The following is a 17,847-nucleotide window of genomic DNA, read 5'->3' on the forward strand; positions in this document are numbered from 1 at the left end:
ATGCTTGCTTCTTCAGGAAGTGGATAACTGTCTTTCTGGGGCTCCCCAACAAGGCAGCTTGAGCCACCGTAGTGATCGGATGAAGTCAGTACAGAAGGCTAGTGGTTATGGTCACTGGAGCTAAATGGGGTCTTGACATTTGTATCAGCATGAGCTGACCCTTAAAATCCCATCCTTTGTCCTTGTCCCAGCCTACAGGTTGAACAGGATGACTGTCATGGGCTGGACGTGTGTCAAACTGTCTTGGTTTAGCCTGGATTTCAAAACCCTGCTCCCATCCTTTCTCAAGCCTTTCTCTGCAGTGCTGCAGCAGAGGGGTCCAGCGTGCACACAGATCCTGGTTATCTCCTCAATGCTATTATTGTTACACTCTTGGATGATGGTACCGCTTTCAGGTCCCAGCAGAGACCTTGACCCATTGTATGAGGCACTGTACAAACGCTCCTGCTGGAGAAGTTTCAACAGATGCAATGAACACTAGGGCCTTGTTCTGTCTCTGGAGAATGGAGGAAAAGCAAAGCAAAGGGCTGGATCCATGGAAGCCTCTGAGAATCTAGATCCTCGGTGTATTTAAACAGTAACTACAAAAGTTCTTTTGTAAAGATACATGAGTTGCCCAGCGCACAGGGAGCCAGGGAACTGAAATTAAAAGCTAGTCCATCACCTTAGTTCCAGGGCTAATCTTCTTGTAAACATCCATTAAAACAAAGGTTTTCTAATGTATCACAAACTGCCAGGCAAATTCACTGGCTACAAGTGTTGCTCTTTCCCTCTCAGTATCATCAGACAAAGAGTCGCACAAGCTGGTGAGGCTTGGTTTCCTATGCGTTTGTGCCCAAAGCCCCCACAAAACCCTTTTACAGCAGTGTAATAACCACTGTTCCCCATCTGTGATGCCTTCAGCTGTCCCTCTTCCACGGCTGCTTGTTTCCAAATGGCGCATCTGTTCAAAAGCCCTTAATGCTGCTGATGTGGTTGGGCCACGCTGTAGATGTGTTAGATGTGTCGGCTGCCTGGCAGATGTGTGTGAGCTTTTAGTGGGGGCAGTGTGGTGGGTTTCTTCCGTGTCTTGCTATTTTATTTAACTTGTTATTTTGGGAATCACAATGCTTCCAAGATCTTCACTCTTCTGCCTACTTTGTTTGACGTTTCCCACAAAGGGACTGCCTGACAGACAAATGCACGTTACAGTTTCGTGCTCCTTGTTCCCTTGGGAAACCAGGCTAGAAACAGAAACATCTTGGGTGCGCTGGGTGAGATCTGTGGTTCCCAGGCATTCACTTCTCTAAAAACCAACACACACTGGAGCTGCTGGTCATGCATTAGCTTACAATAGCTTCTTTTATCTCACAATGAAAGCTGTGTGTTTCAGCCACCGCAGCATTTGATTATGGTGGTTACAGTGTTAGCTAATTGCAAAGCGAAGCAAGCTTATTAAGTGCCACAGTTTTGGGCATGTCTTCTGAGCCTGTTTGCTTGTTTCCTTATGTGTACATGTAAGACAAAGACTGTTTATATATATGTTTATACATATTATGTACATATTATATATTATTTATATTATATATATGTTTATACATATATATATGTTTATATGTATATCTGTGAATTCCGTTTTATGCACCACCTTTTGTGCACTGTAGGCATACATGTATGTCAATATATAAGTCTATATTCATGGGCATTTTCATATACGGTTTTATATATAACATTTTCTACAAAATTATATAAATGCATGCACATGATATTTTCATTATGTGTACATACACATATACATACACGGGTATGTATATATGCATATATATACATGTGTATATACACACACACATATTGTATTTTAGGATGAGCAAGAATTAGAGACGCGATTCCAAGTCATATTTAAGGGATCTGACTGATAAACAAGTCCTAGGATGGCTTCCTTACCAAGCACTTCAATAAAAACAATTTTCCCTTTGGAAAACATCATCAGCTTGTTGGCCAGGGCCACTTCTTCATATGCTCCCATGGACCTCTTTTTCCCAAGTGATGGAGTTTGAAATAAAACATGCTTAGTTTTGCAAGTGCTGAGGTTCATTAGGGTGGAGGTGAAAAGGTCAGATGTGACCTCTCCTGTCACTTCATCCAGGCTAAAAGCAGTCACAAGGCTGAATCTTGAAAAGTACCGGTGTCTTCAAGTTCCTTATGAACAGAGGAACAAAGAGGAGAGGTGTTTTGTGCCGGCACTGGAACACACAGGCAGGGATCACCCTTATTTTCTGCCATTGGGGATTTAGAATCACCAAATCATAGAACAATTAGGGTTGGAAAGGATCTTAAGATCATCTAGTTCCAATCCCCCTGCCATGCAGAGGGACACCTCACCTTAAACCATGTCACCAAGGCTTTGGTCCAACCTGGCCTTGAACACTGCCAAGAAACATTATGCCCAATGCCACCACATGTCAACAAAGCTTCAAAAGAGAAATTGTAAAAGCTTTGAATTAAGGAACAACCTAGCTCTATGAAAAATCTATGGGCTAAATCCTTGTATATGTATAAAAAATAGAAGCTATTGAAGTTAACAGCTTTTGAAGATGTGCAGCATTTTTCCTATTTGTTTTTACATAAGGATTGTGCTATTTTCAGCCTGCTTACAAGAAGTTTTACCATAGCCAGAAAGATTCATGTCTCCCTAGAATCCATCTTTCTCTGGGTTACCAAATTGAAGAAAAACAACTTGCCAATTGAAACTAAAGCAAAAGAAGTGACTGATGTAAACCAGTTGCATCATCCCAAGTTCAGCCCTGTACTGGTCCAGCCTCCAAGCCATGCATGATTCAGCAGTTTTGCTGTGCCATCAGGTACTTTGGAAGCAGATATTGCAGTTCTTCATGCAGAAATACATTTCTACTCTCCCAAGTGAAGCAACAGCCAATGTGAAATGGTGCATGGGTGCTGTGCTAACAGTTTATCAGAGAATAAAACTGGCTCTATCACCCTTCAATGACAACAAACTGATTGCCTGGAAAGGTAGTGACAATTTTTTGGCTGACGTTTGCATGTGAAACCACTTCTGCAGACAATATTCACACTGAAGTTTACTCCAAGCAGCAGCCCAGTTGCACCCAGTGCACCAGAAGCTATGCCAAAGGTTGTCCTCTCCTTTTTCATCCTAACCTCTGTAACGCATGCCTCCTTTCTTCTACTCCAGCCATGTAAAACAAAGGTATGTGTCACTGGCAGGGTGTCAGTAGGAAGTGGGACCTGTGTGTTGGTAACACACAGAAGGAGATGGTGGTCCCCAGGCATATGCCATTTCTATGTAAATAAATGGGTACATGAGGTATTGTCCTTCATCTTTCATCTGACCCTGCATTTCATCCCTCAGAGCTAGCCTAGAAGCAAAACATAACCCACAGATAAGAGGATCTATCCTGAAAACATGAGCTCTGGTGTGGTCATTTTGGATTCAGAGCATCCAGGCTGTTCAAGATCAGAGCAGGCAGAGAAACTGTGAAAACATCCCTGGTACAAGGTGCTCTAAGAGATCTAGGTGAGTCCAAGGAGAGAAGGAAACAGAGGTTCTTGGGCCCAGCCTCATGAAGTGAGAGGCAGACATCGCACAGAGAGCTCAGGAGAAACTTTGTTCTCTCTAGGCTTTTCCCATGGGTTTCACCATGAGGTAGGATCTGACTGAGAATGACAGAGGGCTAGTTCTAGGGCTGTGTGCTAGAGACTAGAGTCTAGTCCTGATGATCAGCAGCGAAGACTGAAGTGTGGTATTGAAAATTAAACAGGTATGCCAATGCTCATTTCCCAGCTTAGACCACATTAATCAAGAGATGACAGTAATGATACCTGAATCTCATGTCTAAGCTGTGGGCAGCCATACTTTTGTTGTACTAGTGTACTATTCTTTCCTTTGGGTAATTAAACTGTTGGCCTATGACAGTGCCAGCGGGCCTGTAATTTAAGTCTTGGAATCTGTGCATAGAGGAATTTTTGGCTGCTGTTAATGGATGGATTTCTATTAGAGTTGAAAATACTGCTTGTTCAAGGCCTTTCCAAAAACAGGGTGGCAAAACAAGGAGACTTAACATCCTAGCTCAGGAAAAAAACAAATTGTACATTGGCAGTGGATGAAGATTCTCCTTTTATTTTAAATCCTCTGTAAAATCAGAGCAATGGGTCAATTCCAGCATTCAGCCTATTTAATTAGCGATTTCAGAGTAATCATGGTAATGAGCCAAGTCGGCAAAGATGTCGTTTGGGTTCTTGCAGTTCAGGTTGCAGAAGCAAGCATTGATCCACATGATTTTCCAGGAAAACTCAGTTCCGTCTGGGCACTGGAACCTCACTTCAATAGTCTTGGACTTGTAGGGTGTGCAGCACCTATTGTCTGTGCAGACACCACAGTACTTGGGTCTATATGGACTTTTGCTCACACATCCTGAGATGGTGTAGTTCATTGGTTCGTTGGCCCTGTAGACAGCCAAGCACTTCTTCCCAGGCTAAATCAGAACAGAAAAGAGACAGGTTAATATATCTTGCTGACACAAGTAGGACCTTCCCCATACTTAAAGGGTTTTGAAGCTGTTAGGAAGCATTTTACAGCCCTGATCTAGAAGCTGTGGCAGTTTTACATGCTTAGACACATGAATCTAAAAGCTGCAAGTAGGGTACTTGCAAATGCAGCTCATAGCCATGACCAGCAGTGCACCAGTGTTCTTCCACTAGCTGAGTCCCAGGTCCGTCTGAACAGTGAGCACAGTGGACTTGGCTTGCCTTTCCTTGCAAGGACCCTCTGGCTGGAACTAAAGCTCTCAAGGGGTTGTTTTCACACCGGCATGTGGAAGCACAGGGGGGACATGTTCTTGACCTCTTTGCAGCACAGAAAGTCCATGTAGAAGTGCAGCCTTCAGATGCCTGAATGCTGCCAAACAACAGCTAACCCCATGTCCAGACAAAGCTCCGGGGCTGTGCATAGGGGCAGTCCCCACCTTAATGTGCTTGGTGATATCCACCTCGCAGGGCCGCATGTTGCACAGGCGGCTCTCCTTCAGGAGCCGGCACTGGTCGTTGTCATTGGAAATCCTGGTGGAGATGCCCAGCCCACAGGTCTTTGAGCAGGGACTCCAGGGGGAGGTGTGCACGATGCAGTTCTTCTGCCAGGCTTCATCCTCTCCCTCGTACGCTGCAGGGACCAGATTAACCCCATGTTATTCAGCCGCAGCAGCTCTCCATATTAAACCCCCTCTCCCCAGCTCATTACACATTCAGGCCACTAACCCTGAAATCACAGCGGAGTGGCTCAGCATTCCCGTGAACCCTCTCATCCCACCCCCTTTGCTGCTGACCTACTTTGTGTCAGACCCTCTGCTGCTGCGAGCGCTTGGGGCCAGGGCTCATTTCTTTATCTCCCTTTGCAGCCTCACACAAGGGGTCCTTGTCTGGGACCCCCAGGTGCTGCCACAATGCAAACAATTACAGACAGTGCAGAAAAGGGATGAAGGTTTATTTCTGAGCCCATTCAATTGATTCTGTAACAGAAAGTGGTCAACAGCCTGCTGGATGGCCGAGGGGCTTGGGAAGCAGCCACTGCCTTTCAGTAGGAGGAAGAGCAGCTTGAATAGCTCTCAGAGGGCTCAGCAGCTACTTGAAGAAGGGGTGGGCTCTGTTTTGAAAGCAGCTGACAACCCCAGTTCAGGTTCCTTCACAGCCTCGGCCAAGGTCCCCACTGGTCTTTGACTCACAGTACAGCCTGCAGGCAAAGCTCTGATAGAAACTGCTGTGCTGAGCTCTCTCAGTATTAGGTTTATTACTCTATTAGTTATTCTGTTAAATGTAGTAACTGTTAGCCTTGCTTTTATAAGGCTTCTACTTATGAGAGAAAAGGTCAGGCAAGGAAAGCTGTGTTATGCCCATTTTGGGACACAGGCCATGAAGACATAAGGTTAATTTCAGTAGTAGATGTTTTGAATTTGGACCTACAGTTCAAAGCTGCCACGGACATAAGTGAGGGTGAAACTCTAGTGGGTTTAACCCACAAAATGGAGACTGAGGCTTTGTTTTGTGCAGCAAAAATACAGATCAAGGACTGGGAATAAAACCTTTACCAGTAAGGAACCAAAATCCTGGTTTACAGCAAGCATTCCATGTGTCCTTGAGCTCTGCTTTTGTGAGATAGTCTAAAATATGGAGCTAATGTGGCTAATGTCACTACATTGCATCACAGGGTGTCATGAGGATAAATTTAAGACGTATGGCAGGGTAAGTCCATCTTGAGCCTTTGGGATCAGAGGCAAATGGCGCCAGCTCTGTGCAGTGAGCTACATGATCCTCACTATGAATGTGAGTGTGAGGAAAGAAGATACTTTATGTGATACATAATGTAGTTCAATAATGTCAGAATTCAGTTCAATCAGTCCAGAACTGTGAACTGGCAGTGAAGGTTCCACAGTAAATGTTTTCAAGGTGTTATGTAAGTTTGGGACTACTAAAATACAGGGACTTTAAAATCACAGAATCCCAGACTGGTTTGGGTTGGAAAGGACCTTAAAGCTCACCCAGTTCCAACCCCCTGCCATGGGCAGGGACACCTTCCCCTAGAGCAGGTTGCTCAAAGCCCTCTCCAACCTGGTTTTGAATGTTTCCAGGGATGAGGTAGCCACAGCTTCTCTGGGTAACCTGTGCAGTGCCTCAGCACCCTTACAGGGAAGAATTCTTCCTTATATTGAGTCTATAACCCAGACAGAAAGACTCAGTCCCAAATTAAACTGCTTTGCAGAGGGCCCAGACTGAATACAAACTGGTGATGTAAAAAGGACTTGTGACATCTTCCAAGTGCCAGCAGATGTGTGCTTCAGAGGGGGCTTTGTCACACAGGCATGCTTGGTGAATCTCACATTGCTGCTGAGCAGTTCAAGAACACCGCTGTGTTTCACATGTCCTCTCCTTCACTACATGCTGGAGTCTCTGTGCCTCATTCACACAAAGACCAGATGCCTGCTGCTACAAGCTGATACTTTGGCTTTAGACTGACTTCCAGTTGCCCATTGACAGGGAAGTCCACTTCAGTCCAACCATACCTGCGGAAGAGATGTGTCGTGGAGATGTCTTCCTGATCTTCTTGGAGTCATCACAAATCCACTGCTCGCAGCACTTCCCTGCTAACTTAATCAGCTTTGGGTTTGGGCACCAGACAAGGGGAGGACGTGAGTTTGTGCACATGGGAATACAGCCCACGGCCCCATTAATGCACGTGCAGTTGTATTTGCAGTTGGGCTGAAACGTGTCCCCATTGTTATACCTGACCCCGTTGAGGACACATCCTACACCAACAATCTCTGAAAGGAAAGAAGAAGAGAGAAAGATACACAGATCACTGTTAGAATAATGCTGATGTGCTGCTGTACCAAGCTGCTCCCTGGCTAATGGAGCCAACATGGAGACATGGCTGTGGGATGATGTGGTCAGCGTGATGCTGAGCCAAATGTGGTTACACCATCTAGGAAAAAGTTTTCATTCTGAATCACAGCAAAAAAAAAGAAGAATCTTTTAATGCATCATGGAGAAAAGAAGTGTGTTTTATCCATGAATTCTCATTTAAAAATCATTTTGTAGCCTGCTGGCAAAAGAAGGAGCAATAAAAGTAATTAAATAAGTATTGGGTGAAATCTAATGTTTTCAGGGATATATGGGAGGACCACATGGAGTTGCAAATATGACTCAGCTCTTCACAACACCTTCTGAAGCAACAGCAGAACACCCAAGTGAGGAAGTGCTTAAAATGGCACTAGAATCCTATATTTAGGCAACTTCAGTTTATCACAGAACAGTTTTCTTGGAAAATGAAGTAATACATTATAAGGCCACAAAACCCGGTATTTTATGAATATTTTAAAATAAAATCACAAAAAAAAAAAATCAAACTTTTTGCTTGCCCATGAACAGAAATCGCATTGGTTCAAAAAGCAGCCACTTCTTATTTCAAAGTTGTAACAGTTATTTGGAACCAGTGACACAAATCTAATGGAAAATTCAAGGTTCACTTTCTTGTCTGTTCACACGGAGGCAGTGTGCATGCACCGATCAGGTTGCTTAAGTTTTGAGTCTGGTTGAAAATGGAGCTGCAATGTGGCTGCTTCAAGGCTAACATGGATTGAAAGGCTGGGTTCAAATTCTGAAAAGGCTTCCTAATTTTAGAATGGGCTGAATGAAAACATCAAACACAAATCCCTTTTTCTGTACAAAAATGAGAGTTGTTGCTATTTGAAGGGCAGGTTCAGCTCCAATTTTGATCATGCTTCTGTCTTTGTATTGAAGAGACATCACTCAGTGCTGGAGCTGGAGTTGAGAACTCAGCTAAACTTCGAGGTGTACACACAGATTATGACAGCTCAAGAGAATGCTGTATTATCTGGTACTCTGCTACCAGCATATCCCTCCTGGACTGTGTTAAATCAGCCTCATGCAGGTCTCATACATCGGGAGGTTCATCATGAGAACATCCTGAACATACACAAAGGAGCTGTTTAATGCTTTCATGTAGAACCTCGTTGAATCTGCATCTAAGTTAGGCTCTTTGGGAGCACATAGCTCTTCCTGTCACATCCCTGGTCCTGGCCTCAAGTGCACAATGCCTGCCTCCCCACCTGAGCATGTGCTCAGCATCCTGCTGTCTCTGCTTCGGTGCAGAAAAAAGCCAACAAAAGGAGATGTGTATTGAGGCTCCTATCTGATGTCCAGGTGACCAGATCTTGGACGCATCTCACCATGCCAGTCCAGACACAACTTGAATTTCTCACATTCTCACCCCATTCATTTTCCCAGCACCTGAAAGAATTCTGTGATCTTTCAGGATCTTTATTTTCCACAAATTCCATTGTTTCTGTAGTCCTGCATGCACTGGATTCTCTAGACCTGGCTTTTTGGCATCCAGCTGCAAAGCAAATTCCTCACAGCAGTTGGTCCCCAACACCCAGCTCAAGAGCCCCACTCTTGCCTTCAGTCACCCTGTGGTCCCAGCAGTATCTGATCTGGTGTGATCAGAGTGGAGTGATGTGATCTATGTATGATGTGATCTGTATATGTCCCAGTGCATGAAAAGAACATGTCAGCAGATCCTGTCATGTGCATCTATCTGGATGCTGAAGCAAGGGGAAGACCACAGCTTTCTGTGGCAGCCAGAGACAAGCCACTCCACTTCCTAACTATGGGAAGACCTACTTCACATGCCCTTCAGCTCTGCACACCACAGTGCCCCTCGCCTTATAGCCATGAATGTCACATAATAGGGAATATAATAGGGAATTAAGGCTGTGTGGAGACCTCATAGCAGCCTTCCAGTATCTGAAGGGGGGGCTACAGGGGTGCTGGGGAGGGACTCTTCATTAGGGACTTTAGTTATAGGACAAGGGGTAATGGGTTAAAACTTAAACAGGGGAAGTTTAGATTGGATATAAGGAAGAAGTTCTCTACTGTAAGGGTGGTGAGGCACTGGAATGGATTGCCCAAGGAAGTTGTGAATGTTCCATCCCTGGCGGTGTTCAAGGCCAGGTTGGACAGAGCATTGGGTGAGATGGTTTAGTGTGAGGTGTCCCTGCCCATGGCAGGGGGGTTGGAATTGGGTGATCATAAGGTCCTTCAAACCCTAACTATTCTATGATTCTATTCTATGATTCTATTATATTGTTGTGGCAGCAGGGGGGTTGGAAGTGGATGATCTTGCAGTCCTTTCCAACCCAAAACTTTCTATGATTCTGTAATTCTACGTTTCTATGATGTGAAAGTGCAGATTGAGAATCCTTCCAGGCCAAACTGGGGAAGCTGGGGATCAACCTTCCTACAGCACAGTGCTGTTGTCACAGGACATACTGAATGCCTGTCGTGTATGGGAGGACTACATCCCCCCTCCCCCAGAATATCCAACCAAGAAATCAAGCATTTAAATACACAAATGTGAAGCGACATGAATGTTTCCAAAGAAGTCTAGGAAGGCTGAGGTAGCTTTGAGACAACATCCAGCTGGTTTGCCTCTCCCAGCACAGGGCCAGCTGTAACAATGTCATTCTTGACACGTTTGTCTAACCTGTTCTTACAGACCTCCCACGAATGCTTCACACGCACTCCAGACAATACATTTGAATAATTTCATATCCTCTTTTCTTAACCTTAGATCTTTTCTAATCTTAAAAATCACTGTTTAAGCTTACGTCACATACCTTCTTTTCTTGTTATTTTGTCCGCACACTACAAAATCTGTTTAGATTGCTCTTTCTGCATGCTTGTTTTTTCGTGGATAAGCTAATGCAAAGCCAAGCTTATTTTTTACCACCCTTCCTTACAACCCCTAGTATTTCTGTCAGCTATCCCAAACCTCTTTACTCCTTAGAGTTGCCCCTTCAAAGCTTCTGCTGATATTCTAAGTTTATTGAAGCCCAGTGTTTGCAATCTTTCCTCTTTCCTGTGGATCAGTTATTCTATCCATCTCACAAGCAGCTCTCCTCCAGGTTTCCTTCCAATCTGCATTTTCTATTAGTACCATTTGTGGTCATATTCCTCCAAGTGACATTTTCCTTTTTATGAACCTAAAGTTGTAACCAGTATCTTCTAATATCATGCTAAACAGTCAGCATCATTTCTGATCAGCGACCTCTGTAGATTTATTCATGATCCTTTCACTTTTAATCATTCCCAGAGTAATGATTTTCAATCGTTTATGGCATTTCTGAGCAGGTTGGATTCCCCCCATGTTCTGGATCTCAGAACAAGTGGACATAACCCAGACATACAAACATTACCTCATTTCTTTTTGCATAAAAACATTCCAGTCACATGAATTATCCCACCAAGATTTCCTTATGACAGGCAGGAAGAAATCCTTCTGCTTCATGGCAGCTGACATGTCTGTAAGATTAAGGCTCAGACCTCAATTTGTCACCAAGAAAATTTGCTAGGAGATGATTCAACCCCAACCCTATTGGACAGGATACCACATGCTATATTTCTCAGGGATCCACTACTGAGAACAAACCAGAAGTGTTCCTTACTGTAGACACCCACACTGCTTGTCTTTAAAGACAACTGTATATCTACGTTTCCTTCATGCCCAACACCCTACAGCACCTTTTACTATTGCAGGATATATAAAATCATCTACTTCTAAATCTGAAGACCTTCAGATGCTGGCTGCTCATTGCTCTTTGCTGCAGCCAACTCAAAGAGCACAAATTCAGATGCCATTTCTCATCCAGCCAGCTGCCCTGAAATGGAGACAGCTATAAGGAAATGGAAGGTGGTGAACAGAGGAGCTGATGAGCGTACAGTCAAGTATCTAATGAGATAAATCTCAGCCACTGCTCAAACTGAGGGGAGCTGCCAGTGCTTGTCTAAGTCAAAAATATATGTACATCACTTACGTGCACATACTCCTATTTCGTACCTAGGTCTGTCTCCACTGTAGTCACAGTACAAGCCCCTGTGGAAGTCACAAGTGTCGGCCTCAGTGCATCTCTCTCCACGCTGCTTGGCACACGTCTTGCAGCAGTCGCAGCCGTCTGTGACCAGGCTGATGCCCACCGAGCACCGAGGTGGGGACTTCGGACATTCACATGGCCACTTACAGTACTGAGCCCGCGTGTAGGTCTCTGTTGTGGTGGGGGTCATGGTGGTGGCGGTGGTCTGGGCAATGGCCTACAAACAAAGAAACACAGCTTGGAGAGCGTTTCAGAGAAGGTGCTTGCAAACCCTTTGGTGACTAGTCCTCAATTACAATCCCCTTTGGTCTGCAAGGAAACTAATGGGTAAATGTCAAAGAGACATGGAAAGGGAGCTGTCACTGCTGTCTTGTATCTCTCAGATACCAGGTTAGGGCAAATGCTCTGCAGCTCAGATTGGTATCTAAACTGCGTTGCCCCAGTTTGCTGTACTCAGCCTTTTCCAGACCTCTCCTCCCTAAACAGAGGTCTCTCTCCATAAGCAAACGTGTCAAACCCTCCCTCTGACACATGAGAAGAAGGTGTGGTGTGTCCAGGCTGTGCTACCCTGTGGTGCCTGGCTCTGACAAAGGATTGTGCCACCTATAGCTTGTCCTTGTTGATTGAGAGATGGCTCTAGGGCCTCTCTTGGCTACTTAAAGGCTTACATGTGCATCAGTCATTGATGAAGGTAAAGGGTATCATGTTACAGTGGGAAAGCTCATGTGGGCCTGTTTGGCCTCATCTTCTTCAGGTTTATCCATATTTGTGTGGGTCTTGAATCCAAAACACTGGATCCCATAAATCCACAAGGGTACGAGGAATAGACCTGTGAGTCCACCATCCTCACAGCCACTCATGGACATCTGTGTTGTACGAATGATCTGAACCCACAGACCTAGCACTCCATCATGGATGCCCTGAGGGTGTCTTGGTCATTTTCTCTCTTCTTCTGATACTGATAATAGCACAATAACTGCTGCCTTACAATGTCCTAGTCCTTTGACTTGAGTAGAGATGAGGTTAAGGAAGGAAAAAGAACCTCTGAAGCCAAAATCTGGCTGTCTGTGAGCACCATAATTCACAAGTTCACCCATCTCTGTCTGAAAAATATATTGCTTATCTATCATCTCCATCCCTATAACACAAAACACATGCAATTCAGCTCCCTGACAGAGTCCTAGTCCTAAACCACAGTATGGCTATAACAATTAAAATTAATTAATTAATTTATAACTTAATTAATTAATTAAAGTCATCTATTTCTTCTAAGCACTCTGACAACCACCCTTATCCAACCTTCACAGTGTCCAGTCTACCATATTCAGCAGAAACACTCTCTGTGCATCCTAAAGTAGTCATGAGACTCTTGGATTTATGATGGGCTCTTCCAGATCTCACTGGAGTTCCCATGATATTTCCCTCACCCACAAAGTCAAACAACTTGAATATTTCTGCAGTGATTTTCCACCTCTGTCTTTTGACACATCCTGTTGTCCTACACGGAGCCACTGTGGGAACTCTAAGTTGGATGAGTCCAAGTGAGTCTTCATAATGTTAGTGCTTCTTCCATTAGCCATGCACAAATATTTGCCAGCATGGTGAGAAAGGAAGGAGAACTTTTATGGGGAGGATACTGCCAAGTTTCCACTTCCTGATCTCCATTTCCTTGGCAAGCAAGGAAAAAAAAAAAAATCCCACAAGTACAAGTTAATTAAAAATCTGATAATCAGATTAAAAATCTGATCAAAGTAAATCAAGGTATAAAAGGGATTTTGTGTAACAAAGTGATGCTACTCCAGCAGACACGTTCAGGTCACTATTACTGAGATAATGGAGAGCTGCGGTACCTCAGCTGATAGAAACCCACAGAGGGCAGAGTTTCATTGCCTTCTGCGTTCTCCAGTCCCTGCAGAGCAAACTCTGGATGACATTTAGCAGCATCAGCCATGCTTGTGATTCTGGAAGGGTGCAAATCAGCCCAGTGACAAGCAAAAAGGTGCCTTTTCTACCAGGATTACTGCATGGAAAACTGGAGCTGCACATGGGAGTCAAGCAGGGCTCAGAACTTCAGGTACAGAAACAAACAAGGTTATTTATGGGCTATCAAAAGCAGCCAGAGCATGACCCTGCTTGGGTACATGAGGTCCAGAAGACCTTTATTGTGACAAGAAGTGAGGGCTGAAATAGTATGTAGCTCTACAAAGTTCAGACAAGGAAAGTCAAGGACTGGAAATTACTAAGGCAATTCCATCCATTCATAGAATGGTTTTGGTTGGAAGTGACCTTAAAGATCATCCAATTCCAACCCCCTGCCATGGTCAGAGACACCTTCCACTAGAGCAGGTTCCTCAAAGCCCCATCTAACCTGGTTTTGAATGTTTCCAGGGATGGGGCACAGCTTCTCTGGGCAACCTGTTGTAGTGCCTCATTACCCTCACAGTAAAGAATTTCTTCCTTATATGTAATCTAAATTTCCCCTTTTTCAGTTTAAAGCCATTCTCCCTTGCCTTATCACTACATATGCTTGTAAAAAACCCTCTCCAACTTTCCTGTAGTCCCTGTTTAGGTACTGGGAGGCTGCTTTCCTCCAGGCTGAACAAGCCCAACTCTCTCAGCCTGTCTTCACAGGAGAGCTGCACCAGCCCTCTGATCATCCTTGTGGCCTCCTCTGGACTCACTCCAAGTCCACATCCTTCTCATGCTGCTTCCTCAGAGCTGAACACAGTACACCAGGTGAAGTGTCTCAAAGGCAGAGTAGAGGGGCAGGATCACCTCCTTCGACCTGCTGGTCACGCTCCTTTTGATGCAGAACAGGATACGGTTGGCTCTCTGGGTTGCAAGTGCACGTTTGTGGATCATGTTGAACTTTCTGTCAGTCATTCCTGGCTAACTTGTACTGCACTATATATTCCCCAGTGTTTTGTCCTCTTTACAGTTTCAGATGACTCAAACAAAAGGCTTTCCATGAAGAAAATGTCTTAACTCAAGGCTTTACAGGTTAATGCATCCCCAAGCACTGCAATCCCACAGCTGATGAGATGAATACCTCTGCAAAGCCCTTTTACTGTCTTCTGCAGCATCCTTGTTAAAAGACACAGACTTTATTAAAGCACATTTCTAAACCTGCTGCTATTGCTTTATCTTAGGGTGTATTTAAGCATCTTAGTAATTAGTTACCCTCTATACAGAACACTAAATTGTTAACACATTGATAATCACTGCCAAATAGGCAGTGTTTGCTCTGGGTATAGTTCCCAATTCCATTAAGACCCCCCTTACAAACAGCTGGCCTTAAAGTTGGCTTAAAATCACCTTTAAAGTCATGTTTCAACTAAAACATACCAGTATAATTTACTCCCAATTTAAGCCTCTTTGATGCTGCCAAAGTTGTTAAAAGAGGAACATTCAAATCGATGAAAAGCCCTGGCCTTTTAACAGCAGCATTCCTCATTCCACTAGCAGTAATTTGAATAGGTACAATAATCTGTCACTTGAGAAGAGAGGCCTCTACAAGTGCAATAAACCTATTTACTTTGTTGCTGATCATTAAAAAAAAGTGCTTAATAATCAAATCCAGGTACACAGAAAAAATTCACACAGCTATTTAAAGAGCCCACTGCTATGGCCCAACCCTGTGAGTAAATCCCTTCACAGCCCCTTATTTCTATTGTCAACATGAGCAAGCAAACAGCTTCTACCCTGTGTAGATATGAAAGTGTGAATCAACACATGTAGCAAAGAGGAACCTTGCTAGTCCTGTGGTTTTAGTTAATAGATGAAGGACTGAGGCTGAATTCTTGTAAAGCACTGAGTAGCTGGGAATCATTTGCTGGTTTGCGATGGACGTGAATTTAGAGTAAATTATTTAACAGCCCTTTCTCTAGGTCTAAAACCTGAGCTGGCCAAGAAGACTTTTCACATGTCCTTTCAATTATTAACTGTTGTAATTCCTGATGTGCCAGCTGAAGGATCCAGTGGTATATCTAAGTCAGCCATAGGAAGGACACATGGTGTGGGCTACATGAGCATCTTCAATTAATCAGTGTGGGCAGGCATCAAAATACTATGACTGCCATATTTTGCTAATAGGGAAGGCATGGAGAGGTGGACGTGACACCATGTCCTAGGCTCCACTGCAACCCAACCAAAACCCAGCCTTTGAAAACTGCTGTCCATTGGATACTAGAAAAAATATACAACCTGAGCAGCTTCCAAGCACTGCTCGTCTCCTCTCTTAAGTCCCTCAGAGCTTTGCTATGGGAGAAACAATTCTGTAGATTTAGGAGATTCTTGGCTTTTCCTTTTCCATGGTCAGCTTTCACAGCTGGAATATCTAAATTCCTTTAGAAAAGTAATCCAGCCCTACTACTTCAATGTCCCATAACGTTTTGAGATACAGACACTTCGTTATGAATAGGTATGATGGTTAAGACATCATGAATAATGCTTTATAAATACCACAATAAAACTTTTGGCTATCAACAGGAAATCAGACTGTAATGGCCTTCATCAATGGACATCCTTACCTGGAAGCAAACAAACAAAAGACTATCAAGTAATTTAAGGTTTCAGGAACCATGACTTTATGGCAAATGTAACGTGTAGGAGGACAGTGGGATAGTTAATCAATCCAAAATGAGAATGAAGAGAAATTTAAGACCAAAAAACACAGTGATGGAGATTCGACAAGTTTATTTTAAAATGTTAGAAACAAAAGAATGTGCCTGCTAATAAGTTAGCTTTTCCAGGTACTTGTATTTAACCTGTTTTGCATCACTCCTCTTCCATCTTGCGGTCTGCAGATTTGTTTTCTTGAATGCTAAGGAGAATATATTCCACCACTATTTATTAATGGGTTTGTAATTTTGCTGCTTTTGGAAGTACAAGTCCATTCTCATTAAAACATGATGAAGCCTTTCTCGACCTGCCATGGTTGATAACTCTCTATTAAAGTCGCTCCTGATTTATGCTTGGCAAGCTCCAAAACGGCTTTCTTTTTGCATCTGCAGAGAGTATTATTTCACTAGCAACAATTCCCAGCTGATTTCTGTGTTCACATCCAAGAAGACAGAAGGAGAAAATAAAAACATCATTACTTAGTACCCAACATCACCACAAATTCAGTGTTTTTAATAGCCATGAGGCTTACTATCCAAGTCTTAAAGATACAAAATGCATAGGACTATTCAGTAGCATGTTCTACCTACTGGCAAAGTATGGTTTCAATTTGTTGGAAAATACTGTAATTGTAAGTTTGTTTTAGTTTTGGAAACTAGAAAGACCAAGCGATGGTGTTGAAAATAGTGTCTACAGTCCAAATTGCAAGCCAGACAGAAATACAGCAGCACTTCTACGTAATGCATTAGGAAACCTCAAACTTTGCCTTTAGCAGCAAAGCCGTAAATGCATTGAAATATATTCCTTTGCTTCCAGTTTTTACAGGTGTTTAAAAATATATCCATGTATACTGATTTCACTGCAGTACTGCATTATCTTACTGTTACAGCTTTTGTCTTCCAAGTATTTTTCTCATCATGATGAACTGAGTGAAGGTAGGGAGAAGCTATCTATGCTCTTCACCTTCAGTTTATTGATGTGAAAAAAGTCCAGAGAGGACTGCGAGTTCTTAATTAAACTCCTCTGGCTATTAGCAGAGCTGGTGAAATGGATAGGAGAAGTTGGCAGAGGGAGGTCTGCTCAAACCATAGGACCTTATCACCTCCTTGGTGGTAATTCACTCTAAAAGGAGGACTTTTGAGCTCGCTCATAGCTGCACAAGCTGTGCTTTGCAGGGCACATGCCATTGGGTGGACTACTTTTAATTTCTGACTGTCTAACACATGAAAGTAATATTTTTAACCTACATTTCTGATACTGACTTTTTGAGCAAATGCCAGCTGTTATTGATGGGGGATATGATGCAATCTGGATTATCCCCTGTCCTCCATCTCTGACACATTCACAAAGCAAAATGGTCAGAGAGGAAGTTTTGTAAAACATTCTCCTTGCTACTATGTGATCGAATCAGATGATTTGCAGACTGACCCAAGCATCCTTACTGGTGGGAGTGCGTGCACCGAGGCCTGACCACATCATAGAATCATAGAATCACAGAATGGTTTGGATTGGAAAGGATCTTACTAAGACACTTCACACTAAACCGTGACACCCAAGGCTCTGTCCAACCTGGCCTTGAACACTGCCAGGGACGGAGCATTTACTACTTCTCTGGGCAGCCAACCTGTCACTGTTTAGACATACCTCCAGATGTTTTAGTTTGTCTGTCCTAAACATGGAGGCTGAAGTTAAAAACAGAGCTTTAAGTGGACCCGTAGGGATGCATCTCCCCGGGAAAGACACTGCACTCGCATCTCTCAGCCAGACGACA

General features: G+C 43.6%; 1 protein-coding gene across 1 annotated transcript in view; it reads right to left on the minus strand.

Moving 5' to 3' along the window:
- Window positions 1-4,119: 4,119 nt before the first annotated feature.
- CCN4 (cellular communication network factor 4) overlaps window positions 4,120-17,847 on the minus strand; it is a 35,930-nt gene continuing 22,202 nt past the window's right edge. Inside the window, exons 2-5 of the mRNA XM_061447694.1 lie at window positions 11,400-11,673; window positions 7,068-7,325; window positions 4,980-5,173; window positions 4,120-4,490 (exon numbers count right to left, since the gene is read on the minus strand). Coding sequence (XP_061303678.1) covers window positions 4,191-4,490; window positions 4,980-5,173; window positions 7,068-7,325; window positions 11,400-11,673 — 1,026 coding nt within the window. The 3' untranslated portion in view covers window positions 4,120-4,190. The remainder of the gene's footprint in view (window positions 4,491-4,979; window positions 5,174-7,067; window positions 7,326-11,399; window positions 11,674-17,847) is intronic.

The sequence above is a fragment of the Pezoporus flaviventris genome, unplaced genomic scaffold, assembly GCF_033815535.1.
Source record: "Pezoporus flaviventris isolate CSIRO_AGI_PZ_B2104156 unplaced genomic scaffold, CSIRO_AGI_Pfla_v1 ptg000007l, whole genome shotgun sequence".
Lineage (NCBI taxonomy): Eukaryota > Metazoa > Chordata > Aves > Psittaciformes > Psittacidae > Pezoporus > Pezoporus flaviventris.